Below are 10,000 nucleotides of genomic sequence, written 5' to 3' on the forward strand. Positions count from 1 at the left end.
TAAAGCGGGCGAGAGGGGGCATCCCTGACGCGTACCCCTTTGAAGAGCAAATGATGGGGATAGTATATTATTCACCAAGACATTAGCCCGGGGTGAAGCATATATTATTTGTATCCATTTACAAAAAAACAGGAACAAAACCAAAGTTTTCCAGACAAGCAAAGAAAAAGGGCCATTCAATGGAATCAAAAGCCTTTGTTGCGTCCAGAGACGCCAAAGCCCAAGTGTTGTCCTGCAATGCGCTATATTGGACTATCGTCTGAACCCTCCTGATACTTATAGATGTGCTTTTCCCGGCATAAAGCCGGTTTGATCCGGGCGTATCAAATCCAAGATGACCATATTCAGTCTTTGAGCTAGGATTTTAGTCAGGATCTTATAGTCGGCATTTACCAATGATATGGGGCGGTAAGAACTACAGTCCAAGGGGTCCTTTCCGGGTTTAAGCAAAACCACTATGGTGGCATCATAAAATGTAGATGGCAATGCCCCAGAAGCAATGGCAAACTCAAAGACCTGCTGTAACTGGGGTGCTAAATGGTCACTGTATTTACTATAAATCTCTATAGGGAGGCCATCTGGACCGGGGGCTTTACCTTTAGCCATAGCTTTGATGGCCAAGGTGATTTCGTCTATTGTGATTTCAGCATCCAGAAATGCCTGTTGAGTGTCTGTGAGCTGCGGGAAAGATAAATCTGAGAGATAAGCAGATATATCCATATCAGTTATAGCCAGCGTAGTCTTATAAAGGGAAGTATAATAATCCTGAAAGCGTTGAGTCAAAAGTTCTGCTTCCACAAGTATATCCCCGGAGGGGGCCCTAAGCTTCAAGACCGCATTCGAGGCAGAGTTTTGCTTCACCATGAATGCTAATAGTTTGCTAGATTGATTCCCCAGTTCAAAGTATGACTGTCTAGAAAAAAAGAGCTTCCGTTTAGATTTAACGTGTTGTTGTTGGGCGTATAATCTCTGAAAGCTCAACCATTCAGACCTGGGTGCATCAGTAGGGTCAGAGACATAGGACCGTTCAGCTAATGTCAGCCTATTTGTCAGAATCTCCTCATCCTGGCCAGACGTGCGTTTAATGTAAGAGATAGTAGAGGATAAACAGCCTCGCAAGTATGCTTTGAGGGTATCCCAAAAATTAGAGGCATCCGTCTGTATATCATTAGTGGATATAAAGCAATCTAGTTGATCCGGGATCCTATCTGATGGGCCGATTAAAGATAACCAGACGGGGCTCACCCTCCACAGGGGCCTACTTCTACTGGAGAGAGTCCGGAGAGTGAGAATAACTGGATTGTGATGCGATATTCCCCGGGGACCATGTGTTATAGAGGCCATGCGCAATACCAAGTCAGGTGTCCCAAATATATAATCCAGGCGTGACAGTGTACGTCTTGTTGAGGAATGACAAGTATATTCTAACAAATCAGGACATTTAAAGCGCCATAGGTCAACCCATCCAGTCCCAGTTATGAATGTATATAAAGTGGTATTTGTCGTGCCGCCCACACTAGACGGTATTGAATCACGAAATCTGTCTAAATTGCTATCCATTAAGAGATTGAAGTCCCCCATGCAAATAACAGAAGCGTCTGGGTAGTCAAGGGCGAAACTAATCGCCCAATGTAAAATTTCCAAAGAGGCCGAAGGTGGGTTATAAATACATATAATGACGTAGCCCTTAGAGTCAATCTCAGCATAGGTAAGAATGAACCTCCCCTCAGAGTCTCTACGAGTCACCTTAGCCTCCCAGCGTAGCGATCTGTGAACCAGCAGGGACACCCCTCTAGAATAACATGTATGAAATGAATGTGCAGACCACTGGTCCAGTGGTGGTCTTCTGCCCAACTTGACATCAGGCGTAGAGAAACGCTAGTGCCCGCTGTGCGGACCCGGTTCTGTTGCAAGTTTACAACACCTAGAGGGTATTGTGCGCAGGTCCCATTTTTCCACCAATCATGTACAAGCGGTTTTTCACGCCTCATGTCAGGACGGGAGATCGCAACTGTGGGTACGATTTAACTTTTATATGTACCCAAAATGATGTCTAAAAAAAATCTTCAACTCGTCTCGTAAACAAGTCCTCAAACAGCTGCTTAGAAAGTAAAAAACTTTCATGGCTGACAGAATACGTTGAGGAAAAAAGTTTGGAATTGGGTTTTCTAAACCAGAACTATACACCCTGTTAGGGAGTTCTGAGTATATAGAGGGGAGTCCTCTGTTCAGGATTCTCATCTCTTATCCAGAGTGGAGAGTGATTATAAAGAGCGTCTCTCGCTCTGGAGGACCCGTCCTGTCCTGCATTACACAGACCACACATTGATATGACTGGACACTGTGTAATTCTTAACTTTCCCTGTGGTGGCGCTGCAGGGATATTGAACACTTACTGCCAGGTTTCCCCACAGATTACAGCTGATCACTGAGGATCCCAGTAGGCGGACACTTTGTGATCAGCTGCTAACAAATAGGGATTGTCCAAAGCGGTGAAATTGTCTCAGAAGTGCCATTCACATTACAGTAACAGAAATCCGAGCGGTGCCAAAGGGGCTGGAACATCTATCAAGGCCTTTTTGTTTTCTGAAAATCAGTGGTGTCCACGATTAGGCCGCCTGTGTGATCTTCTCACCTGTGTCTATGGCAGATCAGATCATTTTGACGGTTTCCCCTTTAAGAATGTTTCCCGCCATAGTTTATCAGGCGTAATATTAATGAAGCCATTTTTCCAAACCCCTTCTAAAAATTGTAGCTAACAACCCGCAGTGTCCTTACATTACACCTTGTGAGGGATCAGACGCTCCTAGAAAAGGTTAAACAATAATCTCTTTATGGCGAGAACCTTTGACAGATCAAGGGACACACATATAAATATCTACAGATAGCACAAAGCAAACAACAGCGTAATACACCCCTACAGATGACTGTCCGTACCACGATTATCTGGAAATAAGGCGAAGGGTCACGATAAATAGGATTACTCCCCCTGCAGGCATTCCGAGAGTACTGAAAAAGGGGAAAAGAAGTGACACCAAGCACAGTGTCTGGAGGAGACATCCGCAAAGCACAACCAACGTTTCCATCAAATTACCTGGGGATCTCCCAGCTTTCCGTAGACCTTTAAAGCGAATCTCTCATGTAAATAATTTTAGGTCCATGATTTAGCTGTAAGTCTGTAGAGGAGTAATAATGTTTTTGTTCTTTTTTTGTTAAATGTTGAAACAATAAATTTTTTTATTGTTAAAAAATTCCGTGGGGTGGGCGAATGGGAAGCACACACTTCCTTCCTGTATTGTTTGCACAGATGTTGCAGCAGGGTGCGTGCACGCTCTTAACCACCCTCTGATAATGACTCTGCTTATTCTGTCCCAATCTATACAGCAAAGCCAACAAATGAGCTAAAGACGACAGCGAAAACTGTAATATTTAAAGAAAAAAACACAAAACACTTTTTTTCTGTACATAATAGAAAATTAAACCACAAGCCCCCCCACAAAAACCTAAAAAAAAATGTTTATAATAAAAAAATTACAAAAATGTTTTTTGGCCATTTACTGATGATAAATTTACTTTAACCCCTTAATACCGAAGGTATTTTAAACTTTAAAGAGAACCTTTCACCTCCCCATACATGAGTGTAGCATGTAATGGGGAGGGCTGCACAAATCCTGGCGCACTTTACATCTTTTTTTCTACCTCCCACCGTTATTTAGATATCAGTGCCGTTATATTTGGCGCCCGATATTTAAATAACCCCCTGAACAGTCAACGGGGCGTGTAGTGTCAAGGGGGCGTGTTACTATGGCCGTGACACTGTCCAATCAGATATGTACAGTGCCACAGCATGAGAGAGTGTGCGATTGCAGTCTTTTAATCCGAACAGGCAAGGGGGCGTGTCACTGCTACGGACAGAGCTGTGGAGGGGAGAGCGCATGCGCGCTCTCATTTCTTCAGCTCTTGCGAGAGATCAGTCTTGTATTGTCTGCCGAATTGGCAAGGGGGCGTGACTCTGCTACAGACAGTGTAAGAGCTGGGGAGCGCTCCCTAGATCTTACACTGTCCGTAGCAGTGAAATGCCCCATTTCCAGTTCGTCAGACAAAGTACAAGACTGATCTTTCACAAGAGCTGAAGTGATGAGAGCGCGCATGCGCTCTCCCCTCCACAGCTCTGTCCGTAGCAGTGACACGCCCCCTTGCCTGTTCGGATTAAAAGATTCTCTCATGCTGTGGCACTGTCAATATCTGATTGGACAGTGTCACAGCCATAGTAACACGCCCCCTTGACAGTACACGCCCCCTTGACTGTTAAGGGGGTTATTTTAAATATTTATTTATTTTTGCGTTAACATAGCTGTATAAGGGCCTTTTTTTTTTTTTTTTTTTTGCAGGACAAGTTGTATTTTTTAAATAGCACCATTTTGGGGTACTGATAATTTAATGATTGACTTTTTTGGTGGGGTAGAGTAAAAAAAAAACAAAACGGAAATCTCACCATTCTTTTTTGCATCTTAAGTTTACGCCGCTTACCATGTGGTATAAATAACACAATAACTTTATTCAGCGGATTGTTACGATTGCGGCGATACCAGATTTATTTAGGCTTTTTTATGTTTTACTACTTTTTTTTTTTTAAATTATTTGTTTTTGTGTCTCTATATTCAAAGAGCCATAACTTTTTGTATTTTTCCGCCGATGCAGCTGTATGAGGGCTTTTTTTTTTGCAAGACGACTTGTAGTTTTTATTGGTATAATTTTGGAGTACTTGCGACTTTCTGATCACTTTTTATCAAATCTTTTTCAAGGCAGGATGAACATTAAATACCAAATACCAATTCTGCCATGTTTTTTTTATTTTACTTCCGTATTGCAGCGTATTATGCCTGTCAGTGTAGAACTGGCAGGCATCTAACATGCAATCGCTAGAGGCAGACCTGGGGGCCTTTGTTAGGCCCCCAGCTGCCATAGAACCCATTGACACCCTGCAATTGCATCACGGGATGCCAGTGGGGTGAGAGGGAGCCCCACCGCATCTGAGGGGTTAAATATGATCAGAGACCACTGCTAGTGGTGTCCGATCGTTGCCCTGAAGCCCGAGGCTGTTCGCAATAGCATGGGCTTCAGGAGATCCCCCGCCCCGAGGCGGGAAAACTTTTTCTGAAGTGCCGCCGTGAAAAGGCGGCGCTTCGGAAGAACTACCCCGAACGGCCGCTGTAAAAAGGCTATACGGCGGGCGTTAAGGGGTTAAAGAGGTTGTCCTCTCTTCAATGTAAACCCGTCAGACATATTTTAACACACATTTGGCATATGTCTGTTCATTAGAAGCCTACATTATATATATACACACACACACGTCTGACCAAGGCCGAAAACACAGTACCTAAGTATTTTCCGTAGAGGCCCAGAGTACTATTAAAGGGGCTGTCCCAATTTTCATAAAATGAAGCCTCCACCGTGATCATTTCATAGACACAGGATTGACGTTACTAACTCTCGGCGATCAGCAGCTATCTCCGTGGAGCCACTCCTTTGCTCTGTAGCGCTCTCTGGAGGGGAAATCTAGTATTACATGGCACCCAGTCTAAATGGTCCTCTATTCAGTCCATATGTCCTAATCTAGATCTATGTAAAGTGTTTGTCCTGTCTGGTCCGGCCGGCATTGGAGACTTGATGCTGTGCTGCAGTACATGGGATTATGGGAGCACAGATACAATTCCTGCATCCGTCGCTGCCCCTGTAATAGCTGCATCGTGCGCTGTAATATATTGTACTTTGTATTGTGTAAGCATAATGTACAATCCTGTATTAGAAACAATAAGGGCTGATGGATTATAGCGGTGTGTCTACTGGGAGGAATATCACTCAGGCGTTGCCGTCATTTATCCCAATGTTCTATTCACATCTCACTTAGCCGACATTATTCGATCCCCCCGGCTGCTGCAGCACAGCTTGCACCTGCTGTATTCTGTATAACTGCTGCGTACATCAGGGTCCGACTTGTTTTTTCTCTTCTCACAGGCACACCGTTGGTCATATCATTAAACTGGTGGAGCAGCATGGCAGTGACGTGTGGTGGACGCATCCCGTGGAAGAGCTTCTTCCTAAATCCGTGCTTCAGCAGGTATCTACATATAATCCACACTTCATTGTTTACCCGGGCACAACCTGCCCATACCAAGTAAATGGGACTCAGCACTATCGGGCACAACCGCCCATACTGACCAGTCGTTTTGCCTGTGTAAACCATGAAGGCAAGCGCTGCGGCCCCCCCCCATTGTGCGGATATTAGGGGTCGGACTCCAGCTACTCAAATATCCCTTGTAAACCTACTATTTGTTGGGGTGTAATAACCCACCGGAGATGAGTGTTTCATTTTGCCAGTCTGCGGGCAGCCAGATCAGTGTTTTTGGATTGTCATTCTGGTAATAACATTATATTAGAGAATTTTTATTGAAGCCGTGTGCTGGGATTTTATTGAAATCTTGCAGGACATGGGCCACATTTGCTGGAGGTTACCCGGAAGAGCAATCCTTGGCTTAAAGGGGCATTCCAGCAAGTAACTTTGTGGGCATATGCGGCTCTGGCTCGGATGTTTCTGTCGCTCCACATAGACCGCGATGCAAATGCATCAGAATCGCTGGTCCTTTCCTCTCTTTTTGCACCGGGTTTAGATGAGTAATGAGGGAACACAGGAGCCCCCTTGCTTCAATAGGTGGAGGTCCCACCTGTATAAATCATATAAAAGTTACAGAATGTGTTTATGTGTAATCTCTTCTCGCTTTACTCCTGTTTTTTAGGCTGGAAGCAGCGACAATTCACTTGATTTTGAGGCGGGAAGAGATGTTTTGGACATCTGGTTTGACAGTGGAACGTCGTGGGCCGTTGTTTTGGAAGGTATGAGCTCTCTGTAGAAACCGCAAGCCTTAGTTTTATTACAGGGTCACCGTCATTTCAGCTTAAGGCCCTTTTACACCGGCCGGTGCAGAGAGCGCCGATCAGCGAGACATCGTTGATCGGCGCTCGTTTGCTCCTGTCACACGGAGCTATGGATGGGGACGAGCGGTCGTTACTCCGATTGCTCCTCTCCATACATTATTATCATGTCGTCAGCGCGTCTCCCTGTTTACACACCAAGATGTGCTGCCGATAACGATAATATTTTACTTTTTTAAAACTATACGACCAGCAGATGAAAGAGCAAACGCTCGATCATCTACTGATCGCTGTTGTGTTTACACAGGGCAATTATCGGCAATGAGCGTTGTATGAACGCTGGTCTGCACGATCATCTGCCAGTGTAAATCCCCATTTACTCCTCACCTATCACAAAGACATGTCAGAAGTTGTGATTGGTTTATGTCCCTGTACTGAGACCCCAAAGGTAGCTAAAATGAAGACACTGTGGCCTGTTTTCAGCCAATGAGCGCTTAAGGGTCAGGGTGCTCTGTGTTCTGATTGCAGCCCCTTCGCAATCCTCATACATCGGTAATCTCTAACGTGTGGCTCTCCGGCTGTCGCAAAACCACAAATCCCATCATGCCCTGATAACCACTGTCTATCCACGGGTGCGCTGCCTTATTGATGTGGTTTACCTCACCCCAGCGGTCTTTAACTTGTGGCTCTTCAGCTGCTGCATAACTGCAACTCTCATTATGCTCGACAACCTGTCAGTGCATGATGGTAGTTGTTGTTGTTTTGCAACAGCTGGAAAGCCACTGGTTGGAGACCACTACCGCACTACTGGTCATCCAAATTGGTTTGCCTAATATTAGTCGCACAGTAAAGTATCTGCAATTGTGAACCCACGGAAAACTGTTTTGACACCATAATTGCGGATACTTTACTATGCAACTAATATGTAGGCAAACCAATTTGGATGAACGGTAGAACGTTAGTGGTCTAAAACCTATCTGGCATGGGGGAGCGCTAGTTATTGTTCTGTGTGTCGTCCGCTTTAAGGGCTTTTCCCACCATACAGAGAACAGGAATAATAAACATAATAAGCATGCGATAAAAGTTGCCCCAACCTGCCGATTTCAGCAGCGATCGATTGACTATCTAATGCGTATGGGGCTGTCCCAACCGTCCCTCGAAAGCCGATGTTCACATACCCCATCCTTTTGATCCCGGCTTTTTCCACTCTCCCTATTGAAGATACTTGCACGCTCGACCATGCCGGTGTGTGGGGTAGTCGGGAGGAGTAGACGTCAGATGAACGAGCAGACCGCGCATACACCGCGTCTCCCCTATTGACATGAATGGGAATTATGGAAACCAACTCAGCGGTTTCCATAATGCAAACCTCATATTGTGATCAGGACTAGACACCGGCCTGTTCCTGTGATCGGTGGGGGGTCCCTGCATGCCTGGTACCGTTATTAAAAGCTCCAGATATTGTTAGGTAGAATCCTTAATGGCTGTAAAGCGCGGTCCCTGCTGAGTACTTGTATTGCCGGCAGATCGGATTGTCGACATTACGTTGTTTCATTTTTAACAGGGCGATTGGTGCTTTACGACTCCGGTATCTGCCGGCTTGTTACTGCTGACCCACTGATTTAAAGTAAACACCAGCTTCAGATTACGCATGAGATCCCTGCACCATGTCACTGCTGAGATACTACAAAGCAGGCCAACTGGGTAGAACTACATGTCCCAGCAAATCATATCGTCCAGAACCTGCCATGGTGGAAAGCGAAGTGTCACAACAAGTAGAGAGCTTAAAGGGGTGTGAAAAGTTATACCATTTTCTAATATACTTTGCGTATCAATTCCTCATGTTTTTCAAGATCTCTGTTTGCCGTCAGGGAATTGTAGCCTACATTATTTACTTGTAGAGGATGAAAATCTGTCCTGGTTGTGATGATTGCACAGCTGCATGACAGTTATCAGAGCTGTGTCTTGCAACGAGCCGTGCACCTGTGTGATCATTACATGACCAGGACAGATTTTCATCCTCTACAAATAAATAATGGAGGTTCCCATTCACTGAAAGCAAGCACCGATCTTAAAAAAAACAAAAACGTAAGGAATTAATACCCAAACTATACAAGAAATTTGTTGTCATTATACAGTGAATAAGCTTACCCCTATAATGAGTGTTTTTTAGCTAAATGAATGGGCAGATTTGTGAGTCTGGGAAAGTTGGGTGACTGTAGTAGCGGGGAGAACTTTGTAATTCTGAGCATACCCGTCCGTGGGGTGCAGCTGTCGCTGTAGGATGGCAAACACATTACAAGCAGCCGCAATTTCTGTCCTGATTGTAATTAATATGACTCTTTTCCTTCTGTTTTATTATATAGACGCAGAACAACGAGCCGACGTGTACGTGGAGGGGAAGGATCAGCTCGGGGGATGGTTCCAGTCCTCGCTGCTCACCAGTGTGGCCGCTAGGAATAAAGCTCCATATAAGTAAGTGCTGGGAATCAGACGACTTAGTTTAACCCTTTCGCTGCTTGGACAATTCTCTCACTTTTGACCAATTCAAATAAAACCTGGATGACAAAAAAAATAAATATATATATATATGTATATATAAAATCCATACCTATATATTTTCTGAATGTAGACACCAAGCACATTGTGAAAATACCACCCAGCACTTTACAATCATGCAATTTTACATCAAAGTGTAACCCAAGCAAAGTCTGAAAAGCTCAAAACCTAAAGATAAAAGTCTAAGACGTGCCGAGTTCATTCGTGTCACTTATGTCACATTCACATGATCATCAAAACCGAAGAGACCAAAAATATCAGCGATCCAGATGCCGGTAAATGTCGAGTCATGAAGTCGACAAGTGTCCTGATTAGGCTCCGGGGGTGATCGCGTGTAACTGCTCATCTACTCACCCCCGTAGTAGGGGGGGGGGGGAAGACCCCTAAATGCAGCAATCTGAGAGCACATATCCTCATTGGTAATCGGGCTGATTTCATGAAGAAAAGTTCCTGTATACCTCATGGGGTCACTGGAGGCTGTACAGGGGAGAGGTGACAGTATCGGGCT

The 10,000-nt window shown here is 44.7% G+C and overlaps 1 protein-coding gene across 1 annotated transcript in view; it reads left to right on the forward strand.

Moving 5' to 3' along the window:
* The window catches only part of IARS2 (isoleucyl-tRNA synthetase 2, mitochondrial), a 73,610-nt gene that overhangs the window by 52,444 nt on the left and 11,166 nt on the right, over positions 1–10,000 (forward strand). Inside the window, exons 13-15 of the mRNA XM_075863353.1 lie at positions 6,019–6,121; positions 6,798–6,894; positions 9,300–9,408. Coding sequence (XP_075719468.1) covers positions 6,019–6,121; positions 6,798–6,894; positions 9,300–9,408 — 309 coding nt within the window. The remainder of the gene's footprint in view (positions 1–6,018; positions 6,122–6,797; positions 6,895–9,299; positions 9,409–10,000) is intronic.

This window comes from Rhinoderma darwinii, chromosome 4 (genome assembly GCF_050947455.1).
Source record: "Rhinoderma darwinii isolate aRhiDar2 chromosome 4, aRhiDar2.hap1, whole genome shotgun sequence".
Lineage (NCBI taxonomy): Eukaryota > Metazoa > Chordata > Amphibia > Anura > Rhinodermatidae > Rhinoderma > Rhinoderma darwinii.